The 15,822-nt window shown below is 36.4% G+C and overlaps 1 protein-coding gene across 3 annotated transcripts in view; it reads right to left on the minus strand.

Moving 5' to 3' along the window:
• Positions 1-15,822, minus strand: part of LOC115243376 (nephrin-like) — a 251,510-nt gene that overhangs the window by 201,167 nt on the left and 34,521 nt on the right. The window contains exons 1-3 of one of the 3 annotated variants that reach the window (XM_029820318.1): positions 14,890-15,496; positions 10,802-10,939; positions 5,775-5,973 (exon numbers count right to left, since the gene is read on the minus strand). In XM_029820318.1, coding sequence (XP_029676178.1) covers positions 5,775-5,892 — 118 coding nt within the window. In that variant the 5' untranslated portion in view covers positions 5,893-5,973; positions 10,802-10,939; positions 14,890-15,496. Of the gene's footprint in view, positions 1-5,774; positions 5,974-10,801; positions 10,940-14,889; positions 15,497-15,822 lie in introns of those variants that run through there. The other 2 variants (XM_029820316.1, XM_029820317.1) reach the window with 2 other exon arrangements.

Raw genomic sequence — 15,822 nt, forward strand, 5'->3', positions numbered from 1 at the left:
CTCTTTTATCGTTCCTCTCTGTCCGCGCCCATTTTAATCCGCGAGATTTTCGTGTCTGATGTTGAATCTACTGAATGGGCCAGAGACTCGCAACTCGAAATATGTTAAAATTATGTACCATATTATGCAAAATATGTATATACATAAAATATTTATAATATCATAGTGAAAAACGTACAGGAACATACTATGAAGTAGAGATTGATGTTTCTAGCGTAACATCTGTAAAATAAAAGTTTTGGGATATTTTTATATACGATACGCCTCTTAGTTTCGTATTTTTTGGCAGCATCAATCCTGCCATTTTTGGACATTTTTTATGCATTTGGCACATTTGTTTTTACCAGTGCATGCTTTTCGAGTATGCATTTTAAACAGGAAAACTGGCAACCGCAAGAATATTGAATACTTTTTGACATTTCCATATATTATATTCGCGCGTTGCTATATCAAATACGCAATATTGCGAAAAACAAAGAAAACATTGGATATGCTTCAATATTTATTCCGCGTTTGCAAAAAATAAAGTATTTGAGGAAAAATGATGGATACATTATACCATAAAAAAAATAAAATAAAATAGTTATAAAATATAATAATTTTGCGCATACAAACATGATATAATTGGGATGCCATTATTCTCAAGATATCGCATTATATAATAAATATCGACCATGTAATGACAGTATAATACAATATCTACATTCCAGATTTCACAAACATTGTTATTGAATAATTTGAATCGTTCTTCACTCAAATTTTATCAAACTCGTAACAAAAAGAAGCATGGTTAATCGTCGCTCAATGCAATGGCTGCGTTCGGGAAGCACGCTTACGCGCTAAAAGCGTCTCTCGTTCTATCTTTGTTATTTACTGAAAGTTGAACAAGGATAGAGCACGCTCATAGCGCTAAAAGCGTGCTCCCCGAACACACCCAATAAAAAGCAAATTCAAAATAATAATTAATGCCGAAAAAACAAATGATGGTTAATTCTCGAATAGGAAAAATTATTAAATTCAAATTTTTTTCCATATTCTTTTCGTTAATGTAACGTCGAAAAAAATTGTAATTTCAATGATATTATTTCAACCGCAGGCAAACGAGAATTTTAGATCCTAGGTAAAGTACTATGTTAACCACTGGCATCATCTCTGCTGGGTTTCACAAAGGCGCTTTTTATCAAGTTAGCTCTTTTGTGTCACCGCCATGACAGAAACTTTTTTCTTAACCGCTTTTTATGAAATGCTGATGAAGCAAAATTTCATTAAAACGATGATAATCGTTAAGACCGTGCTACCGGTTGTCAGACCATCCGTAACAAAATGGCTATGCATGTCGCGTTTCCAGGATGCGCCTTAACAATGATGCAAAAAGTATTAAAATCTTTTTTCAAAAAAACGTTTCTCGTTGAAAAGAATATTTAAAAATCCGTTTTCTTAACCGCGTATTTCCTCAAGATTTATTCAGTACATTAAGTCTTGTTTCGAATAGAATATCAACAATTAATTGTATAAGAAAACAAAGCATCGCTATATCTGCTTTTATACCTCTGGCAGGTCTATTCAAACGAGTCTGCATGAAAACTCACCTACCCAGTAATAAGCGCGAATGCATCTCTTAGTTTCCTGCAAAAACGCCATCTTTCTCTCTCACTCTATTGATCTCCCCGTTCTCGTGTAAAGAAAATATTACAATAAAGATTATTTCGCGCAAAATATGCAAAATTGATGAAAACCACAACGAGTTTTTCGCGAGGTCCTGTGCAATATCGCCATCGGTATATCCAGTCCCGGAGGACTTAAGTCCCCCTTCACCAGAGACTCGCATCTCTTTGTTTGTAAAGAGCAGAACCCAATAACCGTGAAAGGAGATTAAGCTTAACAAAGTGTCCTTGAGTTTACCAAAGCAACGAGTTAAGTGGAATCCTCAACTCGTTGTCAGGGGTACCCCAAAACGGGACTTTGGCAAACTCGCGAACTCGTTAACGAGCAAGAGACGCCCCGTTGACCGCGGCGACCTCGATTTGCGAACCGAACAGCGCGACGCATTTTTGCAACTCTGAACGCCGAGCTCTTAATCGAGTAAGTTCCCCACCCGAGAGTCAAACTATGAAAATGAGATCTCGTATCGCTGTTATAAAATTCACTAGCTTCTAGAACAAAACTATCCTCTCCTCCTGTTTAAAAGAAAAAAAAAGTTCAAGTTGCGAGGCGCAAATGTTCTTTCGCCTAAAAGCAAAATAAAGAGAAAGCCTTATTCGTTATTTCATTCGAAAGAGAGAGAGAGAGACTTTGCTTAATAATTTTAACTTTAAAATTAAAAATTGCGTTGTTCATCTATTATTTTGTCAAATTATAAATTATTAATGCTCATTTTAAACAATGCTTTTTTTAATCATGATGCAATCATGGAGTTTCACAAATGTACATCGCCGCGAGAGTTTAATGTTTAATACATCAAAAATCTAATTATCATTCTTTCTCTTTCTCCCCAAAACACTGAAAGACCAACGGTTCAAAAATCATCGTAAAGTATCCTGAAGAGGACAACGAAGTTCGCGAATCGCGATAAGCTATCACCTGGAAACTTTTTAACGAGCTCAGGGTTTCGCACTCTTGCGCGTTGTGGTTTTGACCTCAAAAATCGTCGCTATAAGGCCCCGAGTGTGTGCCGGACTCTCGTCAACGAGATTACCGTTAAACCGTAACTTCGACGAGGTAGTCTCGAGTTGTTTCGCCCGAAACTCGCTTCTCGTTGAGGGTAACTCCTGTGGGCTCGATCCCGCAACAAGGTTTACCGTTAACCCTAGTAGTTAACCGACGAGCTAAACCGATTGTGGTCGAAATCTTCTTTTCTTTCGTCGCGAGTTTAATACAGTATCGATATCAGATTCTATTCATTCTCGATATCATTATTATTCTATGCTTTTTCTCTAGTAGCTATGCATTGCAATCTGTCGTTCGCAACATGTAAGCATGTACTTTACTGTCTGAGAAAAAAAGGTAATAAGTTCATTAAGTTTATAATAGTTACATTGTCGTAATCAACAGAAAAGCTATATAAAAAGATTACACAGAATTTGTCATTTTTCTTATATATTTTATCTTGAAAATCCGTACACATGATGTCGGATTTTTAGACTCACACCTTTTATCTCAAGTACAAATGTGTGCGAGATATTTATTGTAATAATTAAGATACAACAAAAATTTATTATGTTATAAATACACTTTGCAAGAATAACTCTCCTGCATATTGCGCGAATTTTCCGTTCAGTAGCATACTCGAGAGAAAAGGCATCGTGTAAAGCGTACGTGCAGACATGGGACTGGAATGTGAATCGACCCGCTCGCCGTTACTGACCTACACAACGCGACGTTGTACAAACAGAAAGTACGTAATGCCAGTAGCAGAGCAAACACTTCCCTAAGAATGTACGAAATTCGCCAAATTCACTAACACAAAATTCGTATCTGCGAGATAACAGAAAAAGTATACAAGAGCATAGAGTGCTACAATATCTTAGATTTGTGATATCTATTTATAGTTTTATCTAAGTAATATGCAATTGCGTGGGACTCTTACATTATCGATTCTAGATTCTATTTTCACCTCATTTTAGAATATCATTATGCATATTACTCCACGGAATAATTAAATTTTTATATTTACGCAATTTGATCTAATAAACATAGAATATATATATATATAGACAATAGAACAATATTTCTGAAAGTTCGGAAAAGTAGGTGTGAATTTTAATCACATCAAAATAGCGATAGTCAAGCATAAAATTAATTTTGAAAAAAGAAATATATAAAATTTTTCATTGATATTTGTGTGAACAGCCGCAATGATAAATCCCAAAGAAAGTTGATGATTTTATCGTGCATAAAAGATTTTTTTTTTTCTCGGCAAGAGATATATTCGGCAAAAAGCATTGCGTGTCACATATGTGTCGTTACACGAAACACGTGCGTGGTTGCATCTGCACGTTTCGCACGTGCATCTGCGTCGAGAAATCTTTTACTGCGCAAAAGCTCATATGGTCAGAGTTTTAGCATGTAGAGACGGAAAAGAAGAGAGTGAACGTGAGAGCGAAAGTGAGAATGAGAAAGAGAGGGAGAGAGAGAGAGAGAGAGAGAGGGAGAGGTGGGACAACTCCAATTTCCATATTATAATTAATTTCTCACTTAGCCGGTGGGCTGCATTAATTATATGTTCCCGGCCGACGCTCAGGTTATTCATACATATCTAATTAGTTTGGCCTCGTGCAGGGAACTTATGAAGTGCGCCGAGCTTTTCTCATATAAACTTCCAACGACCAGTCGACATACGACGTCCCATAATTCGTCGGTGTTGCTTTCATTCTGACTAATTATTTTATGAACTTTAGTAAAGAACTCTAAAATATGCTTTCTCGAGTTGAAAGAGCTCAGTTAAACATGCACTTTGCACGCGAACAAACGACAACTTGAACCAGTACTTAATATTTGCAAAAATACTAAATGGACACAATCAAAATAATAAGCAGACTGTGTTCTTTTTTCGGGCAAAATACGCTCGAAGACATAAAACGGCAGATACAAGTCAAAGCGGATAACGAAACAGGATATAAAAGGTCGCTTGATAATATCGATAAAAAAGCAAAAGAAAAAAAAACCCGTAAAAATTCATAGGGCTCAAAGCAAATTGATAGCTGCTTCTAGAGAACGCAGCATAAAGCGAGAGACGGAAAGTTATCCCACCCCCTTCCTCCCTTCCTCCACTCCATGGAGGATGTCACTCGTGTGTCAACGAGATCATCAAACTTCTCGATAAAACTCTGCAAGAGTACAGCGTAGAAATTTTAAAGGGGACCGGGTCTCTCGCTGCACGATCTTCGCGACTTTCGCCATCGAATCTCTCGCTGCGGATCGACCGGTAATTGCGATTTCAATATGTTTCGAGGAACTTGATTGTCGAAGTTAGCGCGCGAATCGGCTCTTTCTCTCTCTCGACCCTTTTTATCCCTTTTTGTCCCGCTTCTTCTTCATCGGCTTTGAACGTTAATCTTGATATCCGTTCCGCCGGCAAACAGCACGCGAATAAATTCGGGAAAAAGTTGTATGCACACGCGCCCGCGGCAATTTGCGCGAGTAGTTTGCCCTCGCCATTTCGCCATCGCCCAAACGACTTCTCGCGACGGCCGATTTGCACAACACGACCGGCGAAAGAAAGAAGCATTCTCGTACGTTCCCCTGGCCATTTTAACAAATTGTTTCTCCAGTGCATTCTCCATGACCCGCTCTATACATGTGTGTATATATCTGTGCGTAAGTGTGGGGAGAAATGCATTATGTTCGTTTACTACATCGAACGATGCCGGAAATGTGCTTTCGCGTTTCCCAACAGACCGGAAATGTTTGAATTTCTCCACAATTGCTCGAATTCACGAATCCATCCGCTCTAATATTTGCTCGAATATTAAATTGTATTTTTTTAACGTGCGTATTGAGGTAAGCCAGAGTTGTAACTAGACTAATTGGCACCACACGGATGTTTGTATTTGTCAATATCCACTCGACCATTAATCACTCCAGATAAAGTAGCTCGAAACTCGGCTAAACTACTAAGTATATATGTATTCTAAATAATTTACGCGATACCGATCCCGTTGACACAAGTCAAACAATAAATTACTTGGTTAACATGCACCAAGCAAATTTTACATTTATTCTCGTTACGAGCTTATGAGTTAAACAATAATTATGTAGAATACTTATGTACTCACTTGGATGGTCAGGTTCGTCGCTATTCGCATCCTCGTCGAAAGAAGTAGTCCCTTTCGACTGTGCACTGGCGAGCGTCGATATTTTGATGCACGTCACCACTATCAATATCCGCAACATACTGACGAACGTCTTTTTAGCGATTTCACCCTCGAACCATTCTAATGTGATTCGCGTCTCGTTCGACTCTCAGGCGATATCCTGTCAACAAACAACAAAAATATATAAAATTTATTTTAAAAATATTTTCCTTTCGTATCTTCGTATATATATCAAAATTCATTTATATAATTCATTTATATAATGAAAACATTTCTAATTTCCCCCTCTCTCCTCTTATAAAGTAATAAAAAAATGACTACAACAAGGACTACAAGACGGAACTAGATTTTATCGACGTTAAATACTATATTACTATATTGATAGACGTTAAACATTTTTTTCATATTATCTTATATTTCTTATTGTTAGAATAGAAAACATATGACTCATATTGTGTTGTTCCTTTACAGTTCAAGAAAGATAGATTTTATGCCATTGAAAGCTATGAAAAACTGCGCCTTTTTGGATTGATGACGTTTTACTCGGATCGTTTTTAGCAAAATTTTGCGATACCGTTGACATGTGTAACTGGCATTTAGCAGCAATAGTCACGTTTGATACGTGTCACGCGTGACGCGTTTATTGTTAATTTCGCCTCCGCGTTCGATGCGTACATACAACGGTATCGGATGAACAGCGATCGACTTATCAGAATGAACTGAAAGCCAAAGTCGGATCGATCACTCCAAATAACATAACATGCATCAAAAACACTGCCTTTTTAGAATATTCGCGCAATCAATAAAAAGTTTTAACGAGTTGTTCAAGATTACAAATATAATTTAAAAAATTTTTGGCTCATCTTCCGGTGACAAATTATTTTCTCTGTCTAACCTTCTTCCCTTTCACCAAAATTGATGAGAATTCTAACTTTAACAAATTTACTTTACAATTACATTTGTCTATGTATCGACATTAAAAAAAAAAAAACGAGTTTACATACGTAGAAACCTGAGACAGACTATATAAGATAGATAGATCCTTGCGTGGTATCAACGTTTTGCATCAACAAAATATTTGTTCACAAATTTAATTTTTTTTCCGATGCACACATTTTTGATGAGTTTGAAGGTATCATATAACTTTAAAAAATCGAAAAAGTTAGTTTATCCGCAACAAAAAATACCCATGTATTTGAGTCAAACTGTCTCACATTTGTGTATCAAACTTTTTCCTAATTTTTGGGAGCTATCAAACTTCTCTTCGTTGCTTTCGAAGAATAATGGGATTTCCATGGAATTCGCGAAAAAAATGCAAAGCTGACGGATGTGTGCGCTATCGATCGCAAGATCGACCGATTGTAATCGCAAATTGTTCGCATCTCGCGATGCATTTTTCTTAATGATAGATTCTCCGTGCATCGCTTTAACAAGGATCGCGAATACGAAAGTAATGATGGTGCGCAAAAAGAAAAATGCTTTGGGTCTTTCGAAGCTCTATACGCTCCGTGAAACTCGTGGGAAATCTACGAAACGTAGCAGGTGAATAGTATCCTTTGTACGGCGACAATGCTAGCTTATTCGCGTGGGGCCTCGCGGACCAGTTTACCGAAGCAACATTTCGCCGTTCCGATTATGACGCCATCATTATTCCACAGCTCCTCCTCTCTATCATGAATTATTTTGTGTATTGAGATTAATCAAACATTACCATAATCGAAACTTACATGATTTTTCCACGTTTGGAAAAATTTTATTTCATGAAATAAAAATTCGCAGTACAAATTTGTAAGGTAATAAATTCAGAACACAGTTAATTGGTTTACATAGAGAGACAGACGTAAAGCAATAAATCAAATATTGCCATTTCCATCTGGTGTAAACGCTTCCTAGTATTAAAAGATTAATACATTTCATAAAATAACAATCAGTTAAATAAATTTGCAAAGTGACAAATACATGACACATTTATTGTATGCTAGAAATAGACGTATACGGCGAGAGAAATCAAATATATTTTCATTTGCATATGTAGTTTGTGTAGCATAAATATTACTCGACATGAAGAAGATTTATTTCATGAAATAAAAATTTATAAAATATATTGTTGCAGGAAGAGATTCACGACACATTTATTGAATTCTAGAAAGAGATATAACATATGTAGCGATCTATAGGGGATATAAATGGCGATATAAATCCGTAAAAGATTTAATCGCACAAAATCAAAATTCAAGCGAGCTTGTATTAAAAAACAAAAGATGTAAAATAATATTATGATAAATATGAATACTAACAATATTAATGCTTAGGAATAATCCTTATAATATTTAGACACAAAATAGTAGCCCCGTTCTTGTATTCGCACGATCATGTTTGATTTTGAAAGATCATAAGATTTTCATTATATTTTTTGAATCCAATGCCATAATTATATCATTTTTAACGTAGTTTAACTAAATGTCTCTGTCGTCGATGACACTAACAATAAACATTTTTTGTAATGTATTATGACCTGCTAAAAAAAAAATAAAATAAATAAAATAAACGTCGAGTTACGATCCATCCGTTGTAAATGCAGCAATATTATTGATAAAAAAAATTCGCGGGTCGCGTAGTCCAACGTGAGTAAACAAAGTCGCAAAAATTCGATGCCAACACACACGTATCATTCATCTGGGTAGATATGTAACAGTTGCGGCATTTGTACATAACGAAATGTGCACAAAAAGTTTGTTACTCTAGATCCTTTTATATCCTCCTATGTGAATGTGAGGCATGTATAATAATAAAAATATGTATAATGTTGCGAATATGCAGAAAAAGCCCCGTCTTTAATTTTAAAGATAGATTTTTTCAGCCACATTTAATAATCTCATTGTTAAAAATATAACAATAAAGATTAAAACGATATATATTTAGATGTATATAGAGAGATGCACAACTTATCTTATCTTCTATTACTTATATCTACATATAAATCCCGAAATCATTGCTTTACAAATTCGCAAAAATCGAAGACAAGATCGCAAATGTTAATAATGAATCGATTTAAAAGAGCTTCCGTGAGAATCAAATAATTGAAAATTGACCGGATAGAGATGAAGAGGCGAGAAAAATAAAAAAAAAACGTGATTGAATTTTATACGGTCGGTTTAGTCGAAGGGCCGCCAGTTGCCAGATTTAATCGAGAATTCTTTCCCGTCGACTCGCTTATCCTCGATCCTTATGAGAATCAAATAATTGAAAATTGACCGGATAGAGATGAAGAGGCGAGAAAAATAAAAAAAAAAAACGTGATTGAATTTTATACGGTCGGTTTAGTCGAAGGGCCGCCAGTTGCCAGATTTAATCGAGAATTCTTTCCCGTCGACTCGCTTATCCTCGATCCTTATCCACACTTTCCCACTTTTTGCTCCCTCATTGTCCAAAGAGCGGATCGCGCTACTAGGGCTTCCGATCATTCCCGGTGAACTGTAAAGCGACCAGAGCGTACTGCACCCCTCGAGGGCAGGACACGAGATCGATGTTTCAGCGAGCAAACTGCGTCGCTTTGTCCTTCCAGCGAGTTTTGCGAGCGTAATGACTTTGCGAGAAGAATACGAAAAAGATAACACAGACTGAAATCATGTTACGTCTAATAACGAATGTCATAGATAACGAGATTTACATCCTTCATTACTAACGAGAAATGCAAATGCTTTCGGTTACGACGGTTATTTGATATATGTATAAATATTATGTATAATAAGATTTTAGCATAGCCACACCAATGACAATCGCCGAAATAATTATCAGGAATCGCATGCAGCGATTGTATATAAAATATATCTCCAATTTTTAAAGAGCGTTTTCTTGATTATGGATGAGGTACAGTGAAATAAAATCTACTATTAAAAAAAAATTATTATGCTCAATAATCGTTTCCAATCAAATGCAATAAACAGCTTTTCCAATATTACCAGCACTATTATTTCTCTCGATAATTACGTTGGTTATCGAAACACCACCGTTGGCTTATGCATTATTTGCTCGATTAACTTTCGCATCTATAACTCGCGAAATTTCGATGCGATATTTTTAATATGAAAGTTTATCTCGCTTTTCGAGATAAAGCGAGCCTCGGGTAATAATTGAAATTCCTTTCATCTCGAACCGACTTTCGATGCTTTATCTCTGGTATTTTTATGCCTCGAGCAAAATGAACTCTGCTTCCGGTCGGAGAGGCGGAAAATGCGACAGCAAGCATTGCCGTCCAAAGTAAATGTATGAATCGATGACTCGAAGAGCGTGTTTGCTTCGTCCCGATGGTTTCTACGAGACCAATAGCGCAACGAACGACTGGTAAAAGGTATCGATGTTAGACTCTTGAAAACAATTCTTTTCAGGACCACTTTTCTCTATAATATTATTTCTCAGAATGATTTCTCAGAGAAAACTTATTGATATTAATACAATAATAATAAAAATAACATTATTTTTTATATTACATAATATAATGATTATAATTTAATAATTATAATAATTATAATTTTCCGTTTTATAATTTTGTATAAGTAACATTTTTCAAATAATTTTTATTTAATTAAATGTATTAAGATACTTTTTTAAGACCATTTTTCTTTTAAGAACATTCTTTTATTTCTGAAATTCATCGAGTTTTTGTCTACAAGCATTTCTAATAAATTTTATTTTCCACATACAATTGTCTCCTTTATCTTATATTAAAAAACTTTACGCTTCCTCTTATACCTAATGGTCTCAACGGTCTAAATTTTTAACAAAGGATGTATTAATTAACGGAGGATATATTAATAAATTGAAACAAGATTCTTCGTTAAGACGAAATCTCATAACGTTCCAGTTAGACAAAGAAACGGCGGATATTTGATTTCTAACGATCGGATATTGGCGTGAATCGAAACGAGCACGCAAACCTTCTGCCGACATCACGTACATGTATATATATAAGCGCTTTTTGTTCTTACCGGCCATTCTCTCTCTTCATCTCTATCGAAGTGCGCACTCGAAGCGAATACCGGAAAGTGGTTACAGACCATGTTGGTACGGCCGGCTACGGAAAGGAGAGTTGTCCCACCGACGGGTTCCACATCGTGCTACAACTACTACGTGACAAGAGATTCATTCCGAGAAAAAGGGTGCACGTCGCAAGACAATGACCGTTTTACGAAAATCGTGATTCTTGTGATAAGACAATATTCTTGCTGCATCTAAAACTGTCGAAGAAGAAAATCGAACAAATTCTTTTTGTCTAGAGAAAAAAAAAACTGTTAAAGAAATCCAAAACTCTCGTTAGAGAACTTGTTAGAGAACTTGGAATCATATATATTATTTCAATTTTCTAATCTTATGAGTCCTATTACCGAATTATCTACACATCGTATTATGTTAATTTATATAATTAATATATTGGAGCAAAAACAAAAAAGAATTTACAATATCTAATGTCATTATATGTATAACACATATTAATATTCATCTTTCTATCTCTCTAAATTATGGCAATAATTATGTTAGCTTTAAAATATCGATTTAAAAATTCAAGTAATAGTCTTGATAGTTTCAGCAACAAGATATAAAATAGAATAGCGTTATCACCCACTTAATTATTTCCCACTTGCGAATAAAATGATACTCTTTCGACTTATTTTATCATTAAACTCTCACCGAACAAGATATACTATTATTTCTTCACATGTAACACCTATAAAATCCTATGTGCCACTTACAGAAGCTCGAGTTGACTGGAAAGGGGCTCGAAAGTTCCCGGCTAATATCATGACGTCGAATTAGCGCGAAGAATAATGGAGCCTGGAGTGAACTGGGAGAATGACTACCTTAGGAAGTTCCGATAGACGAGATATCGAGGAGCCCTGGAGTCGCTTCTGGGCTTTTCACGAAGCTCTTAAATAGCCATTAACCGAGCTCAGGTTCGAAAGGGTGACCGTGAAGACCGAAGGAAAATTTCGCGAGACTAACCTGGCAGACATCAAAGATGAACGTGTTTGGCGACAGCGAACGAATGGAATCAACGGACAAAGTTAAGTGGCAAATTGACGCATTTAAGACGACGATGATTTCCACGGAACGGAATAAGAGCTATTCTCATTCTTTCCATTCCGGCGAATCGATTTTATTATTTTATTAATTATTCGATCATCTCTTGTAATTTTCTACTGAAACCGATATATGCGATATTGACGAAGCAACAAAAAGCGAACAGTTTACTGCTATCTGTTTATAGATGTAAATCTAGAGATTAAACATTTACAACATTAAAACCATTACGAGAGAAGTAACGCAAATAATATCAACGAAATGTAATTAATTATCATGTTACGTGTTAATATTGCCACGTTACACGCAATAGCGTTAATATTACTCCTATCCATTTCAATTTATTTATAAATTATTTTCTCTAATGCATGTGTCACATTTAGATTATAAATATTCATTTATCATATTTAAATTTCACCAATGAAAAATACGTATTAAAAAAACATAATATTTTCCGTACATTTTTCCGTGTTTGGAGCTATCTAGCAACTTAGCAGAAACTTCTGTAAACAGAAGACATTGCAACAACAAGCACGACGTCTTCGACATCTCGAAGTAGCGCGAGAATAGAGATCTAACAAGTTTTCGCGAAACACGAATAGACGACAGGCGAGCCCGTTCACGAAACTGAAGCAACGAATTTGTCGAGAGCTCGCTCGCAAACGAAACACGCTCTCGGAATTTTAGGTCAATCGCTCGCAACTTCTTCCTCGAACAAACGTTCTAGCTCTTCTCTTACGAAGAATACGTTGTTCCCCGTTTGCCCCCCAAATGTGTCGCCACGAGAGATTCTAGTTTATGGCGCGCGGACCGCTTAATTTGCCTTAAGTGCGCGGCTCGCCAATGAAAGCGCCCCCTCTCCCCCCCCCCTTTTTTTTTTGCTACATCGCACCGCACATTGTACCGCGGAAGTTTCGAACAGGCAGTTAGCTTATACTTTCGTTAGTAATATTTTGCAAGTTCACGAGCAGAAAGAGCTTTCTCTCTACCTTAGAGCATTGCTCGTCCAACAACGAGAAGTTGCATCTCAATGTTTGGCTGTTGTCTGTTCAAACGTCCCGAATAAAAAGAACTAAATGGAAGAAAAGCTAAAACTTTATAATACCATCTGCGGAAAACGGTCAATGTTTATTGTTGCGGAATGTCACATCAGTAATACTAATGAGCGTAAACTGAGAAAAACATTAATTTCTCTACTTTGATGAACTACCGTATAATTGTTATTCGAAAAAGAAACTCACTTTTAAATATATATAAAAAAAGAATCAAATATGTGTGTATATTCTATTAACAATCAAAAAACTAATGGTTGATCAAAATTATATTTTTATCCATGATCCTATCTCGTATGATTTATGGATCGACGCGTAAGTCATCGAGTATGATTAATTGTACAAATTGAACAAAGCGTACATGCCACTATACATAATAAAATTTGTGACATGTAAAGACAGAGAAAAAACTTTATCAAATTACTTGACGTTATTAGTTAACTTATATATCATAAAAAAATAAAAACTACTAATAAATTTTAGTGAATTTTAAATCTAGTAGCTATCAACATACAACGTCAATCGATCAATCAAAAAACCAACAAGCCGAAAAACTATTCATTTTATTTGAGTGCAATCCTTTCGCAACTGTAAAAGGCATATTGTTTTATTTGCATACGTTTATCGAAAACCAGCTATCACATTTCGCAGCAATCACTCAGAGGCAGGAAGAGTTGAATAACAATCGAAGCGTAACGCATTCACCTTTTTGACTGTTAATATTTTACCTGAATTCGGAACGGAAAATGCTTTTGCGGCTCGCCGTTGACGCATTCTCTGTCAATATCATTTCGACGAGGGCTTATTGGCGCTGGCAATACGCTATGTATTTGATTTTCTGTGGCGGCTGTTATTTAACTTTCGTAATATTGCAACCGAGAACACACTGGATGCACAATGTCCAATATATTTACGAGTAAAGTCCAGCGTTTTTTTCCCGGACCACATTTATTTTCTTGTAATACATACATCACAACTTTATTCAATGACAAAAAAAGCCTGCTGGGTATTGCGTTGAATTTTATTATTACTGAAATGTTTGCGAATTGGACAATAAACAAAAAATATGCCAATAAAAATCAGTAATTTGTCATAAATTGTAACATATCTAAACGTTGTTGTTGAGTGAAACATCTTACAGTTCGAGAAGAATGCCAATACGATCGATTAAATCTTGTATCGAATATCGACAGGATGTAGGTTTACCATCGCGTCACTTACTGATAACTTAAGCAACATGCTGGCAACCGCCTCTTGGCTAAACCGCTAACCCAAACCGCTGTAGAGTGAACTCTTGCATCGATACAATGTTAATATGACAAGCATATGATCATTGTTTATTAATAATTATTTCAGAATTCAGGAAAAGATTTATTATTTTATCAATTCTTAAATTGACAAAATAGAGCAAAATATAAATCAAGAATATGTAAAACAAGTTAATGCTAAACAGATTTAAATAAAAAAAATGTAATAGCATATTATATTTAAATTTTGCTCCGTTACAAAAAGCAACGCTATTATTTTTGTTTTCTTAGAATCAGTGATAAATAATTTTTTTCTATGTGGGCGTGTGTAAAATATACAAATTATTCAATTTTAAAATGTATAAAATATTGTACATTTTATAATGATTTAAAGCAAGCAATTTAATAACATATATGATTACACATTATAAAATATATAAGAATTACTAATCTTTTGTATTAGAACTAAAAAGACTCGAGAAAAAAATATAAGGCGGGGCAAACGAAAAAACCATATATAAAAGCGAAATAATAAATCTGACAGATAAACACGATTAAACTTGCAAGAGCCACACCTCTGGATAATTTCCTTTTTTCATCAAAGAATTTCACATACACATACACACACTCGCCAAACGACTATTACGAGATTCGCGTCACGAGCAGCATCACAAAGATAAACGGAATTAGGATCGTTACCTGGGCTGTCAATCCCTTAACACTCGATCAAAACACACTGCCAGTTGCAGCTTGCACACGCGTTATTACACGCATCACGGCATCGCCGCGACAGATCGTCCCGGCACCAACGTCACCCCCGCCGTCGTCGTCTTGGAATGACGTCGCGAACACGTGGTGTCACGGGCTGTCATCGGCGGTGGCAACGATCTGCAACCCTCCCGCCAACACACTATTCACTCGATCCCGGTAATCATCTCCTCGTCGCATCGCCCTCGAACGTGTACCGCATCGTCACGTTATTTATTCTTATCGATCGAAAGCGCCGATAATCACGCACGATTGTACTCCTTGTTATCGTTGGTTTTTTGTCATCAATTGGAAGCACCGCGTATGTCAAACACTATACCAACAAACACTATACCAACGGAAGAATCAAGAACCAAGAAAGATCGTCACTCGAAGTCACGATGAAAAAAAAACTCGCGCGATTGTTTCGCATTCGGACGAGATCTTTAACACGTGTTACGTTTTTGATCGGTAGCTACTCGAGAAAATTCGCGACAGATATCGCGGATTCGATCCTCCCGCGCGATGTAAGCGATGCGCGCGCGTCGAGCTCCGCGATGTCACTGGATGCTGCTAGTGAACTTTCGCGCACGGACAAGCGTCCGCCGACCTATCCCCCTCCCCCTCGTCTCTATTTCTCTTCCGCCCGGTCGGGGCGCTATCCACCCCCACGTCCAAGCTCACTCCCCGTATGCCGACACCCGTGCTTCGCGCAAGCTCGATAATCTTCGTGCAAGCTCGTGAGCTTCAATCGAGATACGGGGGTGGGAGTGCTACGGGGATAGCAGAATGATCAGAAGGCAGTTTAGGAAAGAGGGAAATGCGTTTTCATTTGGCATACTCTCGTATAAACACAGAGCGACGGTAGAATGGTGTGAATAACTA

This window comes from Formica exsecta, unplaced genomic scaffold, assembly GCF_003651465.1.
Source record: "Formica exsecta isolate Colony F162 unplaced genomic scaffold, ASM365146v1 scaffold72, whole genome shotgun sequence".
Taxonomy (NCBI): domain Eukaryota; kingdom Metazoa; phylum Arthropoda; class Insecta; order Hymenoptera; family Formicidae; genus Formica; species Formica exsecta.